A 17,687-nucleotide genomic window follows, 5' to 3' on the forward strand; every position below is an offset into this window, starting at 1 on the left:
CTTGGCGGAAGCATGCGGGTGGTCCCATATAATGTAGAAGCGTACGGTCTCTCCTTTCCATTCCGGCCATTCCTGCTTCTCCTTCTCGCTTGCGTGCGTCTTTTATTCACCCCTCCCTCCCTTCCGCCCGGCCCCTCTCCATCTTCCTGCCCACCCTTCTTCTTCCCTTCCCTGCCATCGGCCACCGGCCATGCCTATATACACAGCCCTTATGTTGTGTGTATTTTTTCTTCTTTCCTTTCCTTCGTTCGGCTGCCTTCTGCCTCATGCATCTTAATTTCGTCTCCCGGTATCCTCCTCCTCGGGGCCGGGCGCAGCACCCCTCACCCGAGCCGTCCTTTCCTTCCCCGCCCACAAGCAAACACATCCACATACACACACACACACCCTCTGCTGGTGGTGGGATCGCACACGACGTGCTGCGCTCCAATCGACGGGGCAAAGAAATGGAAACATCAACGATCCCTCCCTTGTCCGCCGGCGACCGCTGTCCTTGCCGCCCTCTCTCCGGTAGCGGACGCAGTGAGGGTTGATCATCGCACCAACACGAGCGCACGGATGTTGCTGATGGTGGATGCTGCGCCGTGCCAGTGTGGGTAAGCGCTCCCAATGAGCTTGATCGGTCAGTTTTTGTCGTGCAAGAAGGTTTGTTTTACGGATATGTGTTTGAGATTTATTTTATTTATTATTTAATAAAGTTAAGATTTTTTTAAAATTAGTTGATTATCATAACGATGACGATAATAAGATAACAAAAATCATATTGTTTGAAGTTTTCCCAATATTTTTATTCGAAGCTGAATAATCTTTGTTGCGAATGACGCGAAGAAAGAACGTAAAATTTATTAAAATTATCAAAATAAGTTAAAATAAAATAAACAAAGACAAATAAATGTTCAAATAATTTACTTTATTTTCATAAAAGTCATATTTCTATTATAAAATATCAATGTTTTCTAGTAATAATTTTGTATTCATAAGAGATTAAAGAGTGAAATTTCTGATGAATCATAAAATAAATTGAAAATAAATTCGAAAAAATGTTGAACTGAAACTTAAACAAAACATAAAAATATCACCAAACTTACGGCAACACCTACTCGGCCCATGCTTTGGCAATGAACACGCACAAGCAACAAGTCCTACTGTGGAACGTTTTCAACGCACACCACCATTGCCGCACGCATTCGCACACACACCAACACCACCGCGCACCGGTTGGGGTGGTTTGTCCGGATTTTGCTAAGGCGTCGCCCTAGCACCAATGTTTGCCGGATCGCTTCAATAGGAAAAAATGTAAAATAAATAAAAAACCTCTTTTGCACGTCCAATTCAACGAAAAAGATTAAACAAAAGTAAATATGAAAATTATGGAAAATAATGCTAAATCAACGCTACTGTAAACTCAATGCAATATATTTTCCTGCACGGTGTTCACCCATCAACGGGGCAACGTGTACCAGAGCGCGGCCTGCGCACCGCATGCAGGGCGAGCAACACACACCGCGGCAGCCAGTCCGCCGTTCAGCCGGTGCGCAACGGTGTAGGTAAGATGGCCGACTTTTATTTGATCGAAAACAATCGCGCAGTGCGGACGCAAAGCCCGATCGCTCCGCTGCTGCTCCCCGGGTGCGATCAGTGAGGTGTGTGTTGTTCCTTTTCGGAAACACTTCTTGTGCGCAACGAGACACGACGAAGCAGAGCACCGTTTCGGAGTGTGCACTTCTGCTCGCTGTTAAAGGATCCTGCATTTCTGTGGAGTGTGTGTGACAAATAGAAAAGAAAAAAACAAGCGAAGGATTTTAATCGTGCAAACTTCATTCAAAATTCCTCCCGCGTGCGTGCTTTAGATCAAACAACGTGTGAGTGTGTGCGTGTTTTGTACGATCGTGTGTGCGGTGGTGACGAAACGACAGTGTGTGACGCCAAAACCAAAACACACCCGCGTCGACCGATCTTTGCGTGCGTGCGTGCGCGCAGAACAGGAACAGCGAGGGCGTTTAACTTGTGCTTGCTCTTGCTTGTACGTGTGTGTTTGGGTGAACTCGCGCCTTAATTAAGTCGTACGATAAGACAGCGCGCCGGTTTCTCCGTAGGCCAGGAGGAAGGCGCACCAATGTCAAACACAGTGGTCGGTGGGCGCTAGATCGCTGCTGGCCTACAATCGCAAACAGTCGTCGGCGCGCTTCAAAGATCGGCAGCGGATCGTGCAGGAGATAAACAAATCCACTCCCCCCCCCATTGGCGGCGTGCGTGCGTGAAGCACAAGCGAACGGCAACGCTATTGTTTTTTTTTTACCGACGGCAAAAACGCGCTCAAACTTTTCTTCTTCTGCCAACTTCACGATCTCTTGGTTCGCGCGTTAAGCTGGCAAAGTGCGGGAAGCTCCGAAATTAATCGTCACGACGATTTTTGGTAAACGTGCTGTGGAGCTCTGCTGCGCCACGATCCTTCCACGATCGTTTATGTTTGTGTGTTTATGCTGCCGGGCTAGCGCGCTCTCTCTCTCTCTCCACCCCTGTATACGCTGGGTACGCGACCCACCAGCCAAAGCGAGACAAGTAAGACATAAATAACAGGAAAAACGGCAGGGCGCAAGGGCAGAGCCCACTCAACTTCGACCTTAAAGGCAGAGGGCTGCACCGGGAAGAGGCTAAGCGAAGCGAAGGGGAGGAAAGTCGAACAGCCGAAAACAAAAAAAAAGCATCTTTCCCTCTCGGCGGCTGCTGCTGCTAGCAAACAGAGCAAGAACGACCGGGAGAAAACAAGTGGAAAGGAGGACGAGAGAAAGGAAAGAAACACCCGAGAAAGGCGGAAGGGCGGAAACACACACGCACCAGCTCGCAAGAAAGAGCGAAGGAGATCGAGGGCCCAATTTTGGGAAGAAAACAAAGTACGAAAGGTTTTTTTGTTGTCGCTCTCTCTCTCCCGGTGTTGTGTTGTGCTGTGTGCGGGAAAAAAGGTCTTCAGTGCGTACACCAACACACGCGTGTGTCTGTGTTTGTGTGTGTGTGTGTGTGCATCGCTGTGTCTGTGTGTGCGAGTTTTCCTCGATCTTTTTTTCAGTTTTTCGGGTGTGCGTGGATGATCGGCACCACCGCCGAAGAAGACACACAACAGTGCGCGACAGTGTCGGTCGATCGTCGAGTTCTCGAGTCCGTTTGTTCCGCAGTGGCTGGTGGAAGCTCCGGTGCTTCCGGCAAAACGCAGCAAAAAGAATATCGAGTGCGTGGTTGGGGTTGCTCCCTTGCGAGTTTGACGGCTGAAGTTTCGTGTGCTCGCGGAGTAGAAAAGCGCATTCCAAGCAAGTAAAAGAAAAGTGTCCTGTGAGAAAGTGGTTTCCCTCCTGTGTATGTGTGTGTTGGTGTCTTGTGGCCCTCAGCAAAGGGGTTGGTCCTTTTTCGAATAAGGCAGGTGGTTGCGCAGCTCTTGTAGCACACTAATCAACCTCTCCAACGACGGAATAACTCCGCGAGATTCGGTGTGCAGTAGTAGTAGGCCGCGCTACATTCCGTGAAGTTTTGTGTGCAGTGTTCAGTGTGCGTGTGCGGTGGATTTCTGTGGCAGAAGATGTGTCACTCAGCCAACATCGGTCGTGTCGTGATCTATGGTTTCGATCTAAATTTCTCCCTACGGTCTTGTAAGCGAGCATAGTGTGTGTGTGTGGGGTTCGGTGAAGAAGTTGTGGGAATCAAACCCAGGCCGCTGTCTGTCCGCTCGGCAGAGCAGGTGGTGGAATGTGAAGAAGAAAGTGAACGAAATTCCTCGAAAGCAAAAAAAAAAAAATCCTCCCAAGAGGAACATTGCCCTCAAGTTTCGAAAATAGTGCCTATAGTAGGTGAACCGCACCAGCTTCCTACTCGGACGCGCGGTGCAAACTAGCTGGATAGCAGGCAAACACGCTCAAACTCAGAAACAATGGTGGTACCGACGATGGATACCCTGCCGAGGGTACCGGACACCCACGGCGACACCGTGGACGAGAAAGTATTTTCCGACCTGTACATCCGAACCAGCTGGTACGATGCGACGATAGCACTCGATCAAATAGAAAAGGTAAGTTTGAAGTTGGTTGTTTTGAAATTCTGGGATTTGTGGCAACTTAGGAACTTACTTGTAGGAAAATTCATTTTCTCCAAGACATCTTTTGGGTGATCTTCTCAATAACTCGCAGCAACAGACATCTTGGGCATCTAGACATTTGGGAATTGGACTTGGTTAAGTAGTACTGTTGAAATCCTCAAAGAATAACACTAGTAGATGAAGATGGACTGGAGATGTTCTAGGATCACTCTCGGAAAACATCTAGAATAACATTTGTTCTTCAAGTTCTCCAATAGATCCAAACTGAGATATCTTGAGCTCTGTAAAATGCCTAGTCTCCAGAGAGACGGACTCTTTATGTGTCCTCTGAGCGTACATTTGTCACCCAAAAAAAAAAAGTCACATCAACGCACCCTGAGGCGCTCAAAGCCTCAACAGTCCAGCTCAATAGGGTACGGGTAAAGATCGAATACGGCGAACGAAATAGGCCCTAGCCCTCGGAAACGAAACTATTCCATTAACCATTACAACTCAATCCGACGACCCGCCACGGCATCAACCAGGGCAAAGAGAAAGACCGAGAGAGATAGGGATGAAGACAGGGACAGAGAGAGGACAAGAGATGAATGCCACAGTGTAGGGTCTTGTTTCGACAACGTAGCAATACCCAACACAACACACCTCCACCCTCGGTCTGTTGGCTGTTTCGTCGTGTACGGGCAGGGTTGGGTTCTCCTCCCTTACTCTACCACACACACACACAGACACTGTTTCGTGCCAACTGATCGTATGCGCGGCTTGCTGTGTTGCTGCCGCCTGCTGGCCGGTTGTGCTCGGTTTGTCGAAACTTTGTCCGCATCGGTCGGAAGGTGGTTCTCGCCCTCGATCGTCGAGGCACCCCGAGATGAAGGACAGCCGTGTCGAAGGGAAAAAAAATAAAAATCGGCGCAAAAGCGAACGACAGACAAACAGACACACACACACAGCATCATCGCCAGCAGAGGGAATACGATGCACGGGATGAAGTGTGGGGAACAAAAAGTAAGACATTAAAAGAAATAATCTATCTCGGCCTGTCGGGGCGCGGGTTCCAGCCTCCGAACCGAAACCCTCGGATTCGAAACTCCGTAATATTTCTCCCTCAGCGTGTGTGTGTGTGTGCCTGCGTGCGTGATCCGGACCCCGCGGGACATGGGTAAAAAGGGCCCGTGTGTGTGGGTTCGGGTTTGGGCTTTTTTTCCCCTTCTACGTTCGGGATCTTGAAACGGTTGATTGTACAAGCCGACCCCGGGACCGGCAGCGCACGGTGACGCCTCTGAACTTTGAACAGTGTGTATGTGTGCACATCACGAGCTGCCGGGCAGAGGAAGTAGGCGAGCGGCGGTGTCTCAATCATGATCGACTGCGGATCGACAATTCCCCAAGGGGGAAAACGGGTCAGTTTCCAAAATTCTTACCTACCCCGACGGGGGGAAGCGCGGAGCGGAAGATGCGACCGAAGCGACACCCTATCTCTGGGGGATTTAGAGAATTTATGACCCCGGGGGACACGTCCCAGTGCGCGTCCCTGGTAGGATGCCATCTTTATTTTCCGTTGTTTGTTTTTGTCACGAGCCGAAGCCGGTGCGGTATTTCTGTGTGACACACCACCACTCCCAAGGGGAAATTCCAAAGTTCCGAAATAGGAGGACGTGCATAGGGCTTTGCGGACGTTACGTGTCCGAGGCACAAACAGTTCTCTTGCTCGGAAGATGGAAGCGGTGGAGACGAGGGCAGCATATAGTGCAACGAGGAAATCAAACGGTGAATGAACATCACAATTGAATGAAAACCGCGACCCTCGGTACACTTTGAAATCGTAATCGGCTCCTTGACTGTGACTAGTGGTGGTCCGTGTCGCGCCACTCCCGCCGCACGTTTGATGATAAGCTCCGGAGTCACGCAAAAACAACGCATTGAATTTACAAACAATTTCGATTTAGTAGCAGCACGAGCGGGGGGGGGAGAAGGGGGAGAGACGTTATAAGTGCTGTCCAGCAGTTGGTACGTGTCCGGAGTTGGTTATGAGTCGGGGATTGCCCATCTGTTTGACATCGTAGATCATCGGCTAGACGGCGCTGGCATTCGGTACTGGAACGTAAAAAAATGAACCAAATGTCTACGAAACCCAGGCTTTGGGATTTAGTCTTTGTCGGACATTATGTTTGGGAGGTTTTTGCACATTCGAGTGGGACAAGATGCCCTCGTTATAAATCATTGGCTTTGGAGCTGATTCCGCTGTTCATATGGCTAGTTTATATGAGTATCTACAAAGGATTAATCGTCTTCAGTATTCTGAAGAGTACTTCATATACTTAAGAGTACTTGAGACATCAATTTCTAGTAAAATATCAGTATGTACTGATAAATTCTAACGCCAAGTACTGTTTTGGATGTTGAACTCCATTAGATCGTAGAGGTCAGACCTCCAACACCGATAGTTGCCTCCATGTAGATCACCTTTCCAGACATCAAAAGTAGTTGACGCAATTGATACCATAACGTGACACTCGGCGGTACGGTTAGCGAGGGACACAAGATTTGCATTAGAGATGAATTTTTCACGTCACCGGGTCGGGTGATTTGTGTTCAAGCTTAGGCTCTATTTATTGCCAGTTCGCTTGTTCTTGCTTTCTAAGGCACCAGAACAGTTGATTAAGTCTCGTCGTCGTCGTCGTCGTCGTCCCGTGTGCGGCAGTTTCGGTGTGGTTTCGCGTCACGCTCAACAGCACAGGACACACGCGGCAGGATTATTAATCGTTTTTGTTACGTGTACTGTCAGGCTTTCCGATGGGATAGACGAGCGGGTGGAAGAATAGCACGTCTAGCAGCATGTCTAGCAAACGAGGCACGATCGTCTTGATTAACCATTTTGGGTAAAGCAAAGGAACTAAAATGAGTTCATGTTTAGGTCTCTTGCATAGAAATTGAGGCTCTATTGGAGTTCAGACAAGAATTACACTCTTTAGAGCACGAGCTCGTTTTTCTTTCCATTACGCACGTATTGAAACTTATCTCCATGTCCTCAAACAACCTCTGTATCTCTCTCATTCTGTCTCCATTAGCGTGCTATGAGTATGACTCATACCATCGGCTTGTACTTCTGTCAAAAGATATTGGGCACGACCTTAACGTGCAACGTTCTTCTTGCCTCTCTGATTGCTCCAAGCATCGTTTCCCCACTTGGAAACTAGTTTGTTGGAAGTTCGTTGTCACACCAGATAAATCAGAAACTCCAATGATCGTGCTTCTGCTTATTTTCTTCCACTGAACAATTAAAAAGTTCAATACAGCAGTATAGTCTTCAACACTTCAAAAATAACTGCTCCTCCACCAAGGCCCGATCGCAGGCAGAAGAATGGCCGTTAAAACGGTTTTAAGAATGTGTAACTGAGCTCCCGCGGAAAGCCTGGCAAAAATGTAAACATTTGGCCGATTTGAGACGGATATTTATGTTTACTTTAGCGCGCGCAATGGATGTGTTTTGATTGTGTGTCGTCGTCAATGGCCACCATATCACTCTTTTCTCTCTTTCTTCCTCGCCACCGGTCGCTTGGTTGATTTGCTGTTGGTAATTATTATATTTTAAATATTGTGTATACCCCTCATCCTTCGGCGTGTGTGGAATGTGCTACCGTGCGGCCTTTTCCTTCCTTCGCTTTCTCGCGCAAATCAAGAAGGAGCCCTCGAAACCATTATCGTTGTTGGGGGTTGTGATTTGTTTGTTTTTGGCTTTCCTTCTCTTTGAGTTCACAATTTTAAGCCAGCGACGTTACATGTTGAGAGTGAAGATTGAAAGCCTAAACTGTTCTTTCTCCGGTTTTCTGTGCCTGTGTGTTGTGGCAATCTGTGGGGCTTGTCAAATCTCATCCGACACACACACACCAAATTTACCGTGTTGCGATTACGATGCAAGCGAAAGAAAAGATGAACCCAATAAAGGGGATTGCAAGAAGAGCGCAAAAGTAAATGAGCGAAATAATTAATCGTCAGCATATTGTGCTCGCTAAATTAAATCTCAAGTGCAGCGCGCGTTACGTCCGCAGCGCAAAAAAGGCCACAGCGCCGCCGCAGCCGCCGCCGCGTGCAATAAAACATGCTCGAGTAAAATAAGAGGCAAGAGAGGGTGGTTTATAGCGTGTGCTCTCGCGAAGTTGCAGTTTAGCGTAGTTCCTGCCCCACAATTCCCTGTGGTCCCTCTGGCACAAGCAGCACACGGCGATGTGATCACATCAAGCAATTAGACGCTCGTGGAAAGGATGGAATTGATAATGGTGGTGGAGAAGGGTTTGTGTCGGTCACAAATTAGTCGTGGTTTGGGATGCAGCAGCAGCAGATTTGATTTTTACCAAATGACTTTCTCTTCCATCCAGATTCAAGCCCTGCTAGCCTGCTGTATGCACAGTGTAGTGCTCAGCCTCATTTAGACTTTTGAATGCGAAATATGCGCCCTTTTTGATAAACGTTTATTGCGGTTGAATATGTTGATGGTAATTAATTTTAATTAAACAAAACTCCCGCGCTCGCTATGCTCGAAGGGAACGCTTTCAAACTCATTTGTATCTCGAAAAGGTTTGTGCTTATTGCCAGTCAGTGTGTGACAACGCACATAACTTAACGATCAAATGTGTCTATTAAACGGCCAATCAAAGTAGGTAAAGCTCCGTTCCCAATGACAGCGTGTGCGGTAAGGGATTTTTCATTGCATTTTATGAGCTAATTCAGCGTCTAAAGAAGAGACCTGGGACCTGGTCTACAGGACCCTAGCGAAGTACTGTGATGTGGTGGCGCCTTGATTGGATGCACGCGGCTTGGTGCTAGAGCACGGGCCAAGTGAGAAGCAAATTTCTATTTTGCCACAGATAATTTGCCCTGTTTAATGGGGCTTGGAATTGCCAGAGTTGTGGCAAGGTGATGTAATTTAGCTCCTACCAAACCGACCGTAGATCCGTAGACTTTATTTGTTGTAGGGGGTAAGTGAGCTTTTTGAGCAGGGTTGGCTTATTTTTTGCACAATTATTTTTAATATTTAAGGGAATATCAATGTTTTGATTCAATTCCAAGATCCGTCTATATGTCAATAATGCTCAAATAACAAGCCTGTGAATGAATGCTTGGACAGAGAATCTCCACATACGAATGCAAGAATAATCAAGCCTAATGGTGATGATGTTTCGCGGTTCACACCCGGGTGGTTTTGCTTTCTTTTGCACCGCAAGAAAGAGATGTGCGCTGTCGGCTCGATGATCTCGTGAATCCTTAATATCCCCGCGTAGTCTTGTAGTCTTGTAGACCCGCGGCAAACAAGAACAACTGCTCTGGCGGTGTTTATACACACCAAGTCATGTATCTTTCATGTGAGATGCAGTTTGCATCCTCCCAACATCGACAGGGGGGAAGATGTGCATGTTTTCCGGTGACAGAAAGATACCAACAAGAGATATTTCGATGACGATCGTCAAAAAAAAAAAAACATGCGTGACGGGGTTGTTTCTTGCGCAAAAGGGAGCGCGCTGCCACACGAAGGGAAGTGACAACCGTTCGGGAACCATATTTGGTGCATACCAGCACACACACACATGAGGGTACCCTATATCGGGTGTTGGATGATGCTATTAGTATTATTATAGCGTGTGTGTGTGTGTGTTGTTTGTGTGGTTGTTGGCGGGCGTGCGAGACCACCCGGTACGATGCCACCTTGAGCTGGAGGGACGCAGATGGGGGAAAGTGGGAGCAGCTGAAGCGAGATCTCCGTGGACCGGGGGCGCCGAGTGGAACGGTTGTTGTTTCTCTTTCGCAGTAGAAGCAGCGGAACCAGGGTGGGTGGGCAAATTCGATCACACTGCTGTGAAATGTGCTCTTTGGGGGCAGTCCAATTTTTGTTTCTTTTACTCTCGTGCGCGACTCTCGGTCGTGAACGTGTGAGAGTGGGGTGTTGTGTTTTGATTGTCAATTTTCTTTTGCTCTTTTCTAGCGCTGTCGGGGGGCTTTTTGAGAGCGCACGCGGTATGGACGCATACGGTAGTTAAGTGTGATTTTATTGCTGGTGCTAGTATGACAGCTACGGGCAGCAGTAAAAAGAGCCGAGAGAAAACTGAAGAATATGTGATGAGAGTGGCAGATAACTCGATCTTCTTCCTTTTGTTTTTTAACATCAACACCATTATGCAGAAGATATACCACCACCAGCAATATTACTGTTCGATTTTTTGAATGGGGATTCATCTAAAGCATGAATAAGTGTAATTTGCCATTGCTACTACAAGTATCGATCGCAGGTCGGTGAGGGTGTGTATTGTTGCGGTGATCGATCATCTCGCACGGCTAAACACGCAATCTTTGTGTGTTGCGTTAAAACGCGATCATGTTTCTTCGGTAACAATTTGATTTTATTGTATAAAATGCAAATTTTAGATGAGTATTGTTTATTTTAATTTTATTACGGCAATTTTGCCATTAAAAGCGTTTACTTATTTACACCTTTGGTCTCAAATGCAAGATTGATAATATTTTACCGATATTTGTAACGCACCACGCACCATACTACAGCATTCATCTTCGTTCATCCATGCATGTGTGTGCTGGTCTTCGCCGCCCGCCTGTACGATCAATTACGGGCGTGTTGCCTTGTACCGGGGGGACAATCAGACATTGGAAAACAGCATCGAAGAAGCTGAGCGAGAAAGAGAGAGGGAACACTACCCCTTACGAGAGCGCGCGCGACGAGACGACTGCGACGTTTTGTGTGTAGTATGTTGCGTATGTTTTCATTTCAGTTTCTCTCGACACTGCCGCCTTCGTCCCTCGTTTGCTCGATCTCTATCGCTCCCTCTCGCTCTCTCCACCCAGATTGCGACCTTTTCCTCGGGTGCGTGCGTCGTACGGATGATTGTGTGTGTGTGTGTGTGTGCGTATCGTAAATATAGTGTGTGACTAGTGGAAGACAGGACGAGCGGGCCGACGACGGGGGAACCGGCAAAGAAAGGGAAACGACGCTGCGGGACCACCGATGCGGTAGGTCCAAATATCAGATTAAACAATTCCTTCATCTCTCCCTTTCCGTCTGTGCGTCTCCGTCTCCGCCCGTTTACACTTACTGTCACTGTCTCTCCGCTTCCCGTTCCCCCATCCCTCGAGCACGACCTCGCGGCCAACGGCGCTCGTCCCGTTTGGAGGATGTGTGCGTGTGTGCGTGTGTGGCTGGCGCGCGGTGCTTTCCTGAGAGCGTGGACCGCATTTTTCGAATCGCGCGCGCTCGCCGTCGCCGTGTTTTTGTCGTCATCGTCGTCATCCGACGTCGTGTGTACGGTACACGGGCAGTACAGACTCTCTTTCTTCTTCTGCTGCTCACACACGCTCCCGCCCCAAGGCTCCAAGTTTCGTCGCGCGCACGGGACCTCCTCTGTGATCATCCTCGAGGGCAGATTTCATTCAGCGTTTAATTCGTGTTTCTCCATTTCTCGCTCCCCTCCTCCCTTCCTTCCCTTTCCGTTCGTCCCCGCCTCCTGACTTGTTGATTACGGCCGTGTGGAAGTCGAGCGGAATAAAAAGCCGGCATGATGTTGTTGCGAAGTTGTTGCTTTTTTGTGGGTCTCCCTGTGCCCTGTTTGTCGGTTCCGGTCCCGGAAATGATACCGTTTAGTTTTGAAGGCTTGAACGTGTGGAATGTTGAATCACCAGGGCAGTTTCTTGTGTGATTTTTTTTTTGTCACGCTCTCCTACTACACTCGTCCGATCGCAACCGGTGTGTGAGCTAGATGTTTTGGGCTGCTCGAATAAAGCGCATTCAAAGTTCTAAATATTCACACATATTGGGTAGAAGTCTGAGGTTGCAAGGTTCCCGGGGCCACGACGGCCTTTCGTGTCTGTGTGATATGTTCCAAGAACGCAGCTAGAAACAGCTCTGAAGGAATGTTGTTGACTTATGACTTGATGGTGGACCCCGGTGGTCATAACATTCCACCACACACAGCGAGATACCACCGGGAAGAACCGGGAAGCTGTCGGCTAGCCTGTATCCTAATGTTGACCGCTTCCCCGGACCATTCTTCAATTAACGACCAATTTACAGTTCTGCTCAATTTATCGCCACCGGGAAAGTGTGAAAAGTAAATAGCACAACAGCGTGACACACGGAGTTTTATGTGTTTCTTGGCGTGGATGATAGAACTGTGGAAGGATTGAACAAAAACAACGACGGAAGGGTAGCGAAGGATAACAATTTAGTTTTGGGAATTTTGAGGCATTTTGGAAAATTTGGATATCAGATTTTATAACCTGTCTTAGGTCCTTGCAGACATTTCTATGCATAACTGTGGATTTTGCTATCTTTTATCTTATTTTTGAAATATATTGTTAGTGTGAAATACTTTATTAATTTTACTTTATTTTGTGCATTTAATTTGAAAATGATATTAACTTAATGACCTTTTAAAAACATTGAATTCAACAATAAAATCATGAACAGCCCCTGAAAGTATGCAAGCAATGCAAACCATGAAAAAAAAAACAACCTGTCAAAATGGCTCAATTAGCCAACCCGCCGGCACCCAGAGCAGGCAGTAGAAGGAGGAAGTTTACTACGGTCACGAATTGATGGGAAATATAGCGACGTATTAAAAAAAAACACACACACAGCAAGCGGGCAGCAACAACAACACTTATCTCGGAACCAACCCCTTACGCGCGCGGTTGGTGGTTTGGGGTAAATAGCGAGCAATTCCGTCCGCGGACTATTACTATGTGATGGCTTCATCTTGCCGGCGTGCGACCACCCGCTCGCTCTCTCGCTCCTTTGGTTGTTCTACTAAATAAGTCATTACCGATTCACCGTTCCGCGTAAAAAGGAGAAGGAAGTGGAGGAGAAAGAAAGAGAGAGAAAAAAAAATACACACACAGAGCTCTGCCCCATTGCGACGATGGGGTGGCCAACCCGAACGCCAACGTTGTGATTTTATACATCGAGCACGGCGAATGAAACGGGAACGAAGGAAGCGACGAACCTACAACAAAAAAGCACACTTCAAAATAAAGAGATACCACCCCGAAACGACCCCGAAAACTCGGTAGAGACAGAGCGAGAGAGAGAGAGAGACTAAGAAAGAGTAGTAGTAGCGTGAGTGCTTGCGTGATGAAGTCTTTCGCAGTGCGCGGGGGTCGGCCTCGCCTCTGCGCATCGGTGGAATGAAGGACGCACGAAGAATAACTATTTCCTTGGGATGGATTCCGGAGCGTCGAGCGCTACTTCCCCTCGACGCAACGCCGGTCGAAGCGAGGATGCCAGAGCAGCGGATGAGCCGCATTGGGGGATTGGGGTGTCCAAGGGCCCAGGAAAAATGAGCTTTCATTCGCCACGCTCCCGGTCGCCAGCGCTTGCCACTCGCTCGCACATCTCGTCGCGTTTTGTCGGCTGCGGCGTGTATCAACAACGATCATGCCGATGATGATGATGATGATGTTTTCTCCACATCCATTCAGACATGGCCCAACCGAAGGATTGCCGTGGGATCGGTCTTGTCTCTCGCTCTCCTTCTCTTTCGCGGCGGCGTCCGTTTGGCGCGGGGGAGATGCCGCCAAGTTTCGCTCAACCACCCTGGGCGGTCGAGCGCCGGTCGAGAGACTCAGTAACACAGCAGATTTATTGTTATTCATTCTTTCAAGAGCAAAGGTGTGTGTGTATGCTGTTTTTTTGCATTCTTCGCCTACGGGTTTCATCTCTCTCTCTGTCTCTCGCTGTGGCATTACTACTATTCACCACTACCGTAATTATCCCTCAGTTACGGTGGTTGTAATGAGTTCCTGCCGACAGTCCGAAGTCGTCCTCCAGTCCAAATGCCACCAATGAGTCCTGCCTACCGGCAGGGGCAGAAGGCGTGATGGAAGGAGCACTCTCGGCGCAAGGAGTGGAGCCAGAATAAACGTCTTAATTATATTTTATTTCTTCATCGACCGGAACCGTTCGATCGCGGACAGTCGAGGAAGGGAGGAAGGCTGGAAGGCGCGAGGTTTTACGTTGGTGTCCCACCGCATCCTCACGGTTCTCTCCGTCGTCGGCGCGGCTGCACGCCTAGCAGCACTGAGTCTCGACCATTATGTGCATCTCGAGTTAAAAAAGGGGGAAACAACAGAAGAAAAAACAAAATACTGGAGCCTGAAACAAACGGCACGAAAAGCACGGGAAAGAGAATGAACGTAAAGCTTTTTTTTCTTTCTTTCGTTTGCTTAACTCACTACCGGTGGTGTGTGCGTGTGTGGCGCTTCGTGCGGACGAAAACGTGAACGGAAGAGATCAAGCTCAATTTCTGATCAATTGGCCGCCATCTCCTCGTGCTCGTTCGTCGGCCGGCACCACACAGTGCCGCCATTCGTGTCGCCATCGATGCTGGTTGTTGCTTTTTTGTTGCTGTCCCCGTCTGTTGTTTGTGTTTGTTTTACTCCATTTTTCTTGGGGTGGGATTTTGTAGTTTTTTTTTTTCGGGGGTAAATTCGTCATCGATTCCGGTGCCCCACGCCGCTGCATGGCGGAATGGCGTGATCGGCTGGAGCTTGGTAGGGGAATGCGCACACGAATGCCACTGTAGGTAAAGTTGTACCGATGTGGAATTGACGAAATCAAAAATCGATTAATGTTTACGATCGATTTGAGGCCATGTTCTGATTTTGGTTCGTTTTTTTTTCTTCTTTTAATTCATGTTGACAACTTTATAGTGGTTTGTTTTATTGAATGGCGTGTTTGTATTGCTGAAACATTCATTTCTACGGATTAAAAGACCTTATTTTAATGTTTTGGAAGAGAGTTAGAGCTCTTGTTAGTTTGCTAAAAGTTACTTATACATTTTGTTTTTTGAAAATATTTCAAATCGATTGCTCAACACAAAAGTAAGATGCACTGTTGTGTCTCATCAATCTCCTTAAAAGGTTACCGGTTGGTTTTGCTTCTTGCAACCGTTGACTGCAGGCGGCAGATACTGTACTGCAATATCCCAATTTACGACCCACGGTTCCCGCCGGCTGTCGACGGCACAGGTCTGAACAATCGATCGCGCAAAATTCCACCGAACGCGTCGTTACGATCGTTACGGCTCGAAGCGCACTGGCAGCAGCAGCAGAGATTGTTGTGGTCGGTAATGGTTTCATTTAGCGTTTGAAAGGCCGCTGGGTGGCCGCGCAAGGATGCTAGCGTGTCTGACGGATAGTTTATGCTCCCTCCGCTTTTTTTTCGATTGAGACATAAGCGCGCGAGTGCGGCACTGTTGGTCAGCTGAGACAGCTGTACTTTTGGAGACGGTAAATGGGTGAGGAGATCAAGTGAAGGGGCGCATGCTGCACGATCTCACGATACCGAAACGAGCTGGAAGCAAGCAGGCAAAAGAAAGAGAAATAACCCTTGAGTGTGTGAGTCACTGTGGAGGTTTGGAGATGAATTTTGGGATATTTTGTTGTTCGAATTTCGCAACTCCCCAAAAAGTTTGATAAACATTAGATGATTGGGACATAACTTGATATTGTTCAAAGTTTTCGGAATTCCTCATACATTCTTCGACAATGTAAGTCCATCCAATGGGTTTAAAATTTAACGTTCTGGAAAACCCTCGCCCAGAAGGCGCGCAACGTCTTCTCCAATAAATAGGACCCACGGCCGAAGGGATCAGTCGGTCAGAGGACCAATAATCATTTCGCGCTCTCGTAGCTTCTCTCCATTGCTTCTCCTCGTGCGTCCCGTGGTTTTGTTTCCGCATATCTTTACCGCCTTGTTTTTGCTGGGCAGTGGACCACCACTGCGCCTCCCCGGGTGGATCGTATTCCTTCACTCGATCGCGCACAGAACAGAAAGGGCAATTGCTGTATGTGTGTGAGTGCGCGCTCGCGATTTGCTGAAATAACCCGACTGCACCGTAGTTGGGCTTGGAAAACCCGCGAAACCGACAGACGACGGTGTCGCATTCTCTTATCGCGGCACACCACCAAGGCATCACACATCTCCTCCTCCTCGGTGGAATGCCACACGGCGGGCCCGAAACGAAACGTGGCTGACTTTCGTTATTTACGCCATTTCCCGTTGTCTGCAGAGGTTGTCTGGGGTGTGGGTAGGCTCGCGAAGGGTTTGGCCACAGCCAGCGTTTTACGGGGTAATAGGACCGTACCGTCGAAGTGAAGTCGTGAAGTGGCGAAGGCTTTAGGACGAGAATCGCATTAGGGGGAGATTGCAAGATTGGAAACTTTATGGGACGGTGGTGGGGCTTTTGTTTATTGTTATTCTCTGTCTGTCAGAGTAGGGAGCTCCTAACGTAAATGTTCGGGTAAGTCACTCAAGATGTCTTCAAGGATTTATTCCAGATATTGAATTTGATGTTTAATGAAGAATACGTTTTTGAATTTAAGTACATAGTAATACATTGATCTTCTTTGAAGTCCTCTAAATGTTCTCCAAAATTGATAGCTGTCATTATTATTGCAAAATAAAGAGATCTACAACTCCAAAGATCCAGTTTTGAGCATTATTGTTACATCAAAAGGAAGTCTCCAACTCCAATAAAATCATCATGAAGCTCAATCAGGCAAACAGACCAAAAATGACAGCTGTCATTAATGTCTAAAAGATATCTAACGACCTACTCTGGGAAAAGAAAATAGAGTTCAGAATAAAGACTTCCTAGAGATAATTAACATCTCTCTATTCGATTTCTGAAGCAGATCTTCAATACCTTGATGATGACTTTGATGACATTCAATCCCATCCAAAGACGAAAAATGATGGAACGCTTCTCTCCGTGTGTACCCATTGTGCATCTTTTCTCTTTCATTTCGCCTTGAAGCGATCGGAACATTTCCCTTTAGAGAGAGAGAGAGGTTCGTCTCAGCTTGAACTGCCCCGTGTGTCCCTCAACAGGCAATCATCTGCCGCCCGTTCTCCTGTGCAAAGGCACTCCGAGGGGTGTGTACAACAGCAGCTCGGGGCTTGGCATTTATGCAAATACAACCCCGGAGTAGGGCAAAGGGGGAGCTTTTGTGTTTGCGGCGGCAACGAAAGGCGGACATACAGGGAAAGGGCGATCGATGGATGGATGGATGGAGGACACCCGCTTGCATCTTCGCCCGCGGTTGCCTTCCAAGCCTCACCATTCGAGCAGCATTATCTACGGGGTGGGAAAAAAGCTCAAAATTTAAAGGGCCAGAAGAGGTAGCAGCAACCAACCCGCGCACCTTTGCGCTTGTAGTTACCGCTCTGCCCAGTGTGTCCCTCCTCTCGGTGGTGTCTTTCGCTTTCCCGGTTACCCCACAAACACCAGGGACCAGTACCCAATGCACTGATGTTGGGGGTCGGTTTGGACCACCGACCGCTTGGCGTGTTTTTGCTGTGATTGCCTTCCTCAATCTCGCGCTCGCTCTCTCTCTCTCTCTCGGGGTCGTTTTTCCGTTCGCTACTACTCCATGCCGTGATTTTAATGTCTCAATTCAATCCGTGCGGCCCCCAGTGCTGTGTGTTTGTGTATTACCATGCAACGCGCTGCTCGAGTTGATGAAGTTGTTTTTATTTTCCCGCCAGTCACAGCTGCCAGCCACAGCCCGGGTCTGGGACGGTTGGGACGGGTTCTCGCTATGT

General features: G+C 48.0%; 1 protein-coding gene across 1 annotated transcript in view; it reads left to right on the top strand.

Annotated features, from left to right (window-relative positions):
* Window positions 1-1,545: 1,545 nt before the first annotated feature.
* The window catches only part of LOC121599042 (protein patched), a 37,505-nt gene continuing 21,363 nt past the window's right edge, over window positions 1,546-17,687 (top strand). The window contains exons 1-2 of the mRNA XM_041926515.1: window positions 1,546-1,643; window positions 3,068-4,057. Coding sequence (XP_041782449.1) covers window positions 3,920-4,057 — 138 coding nt within the window. The 5' untranslated portion in view covers window positions 1,546-1,643; window positions 3,068-3,919. The remainder of the gene's footprint in view (window positions 1,644-3,067; window positions 4,058-17,687) is intronic.

Source organism: Anopheles merus, chromosome 3L, assembly GCF_017562075.2.
Source record: "Anopheles merus strain MAF chromosome 3L, AmerM5.1, whole genome shotgun sequence".
NCBI classification, from domain to species: Eukaryota; Metazoa; Arthropoda; class Insecta; order Diptera; family Culicidae; genus Anopheles; species Anopheles merus.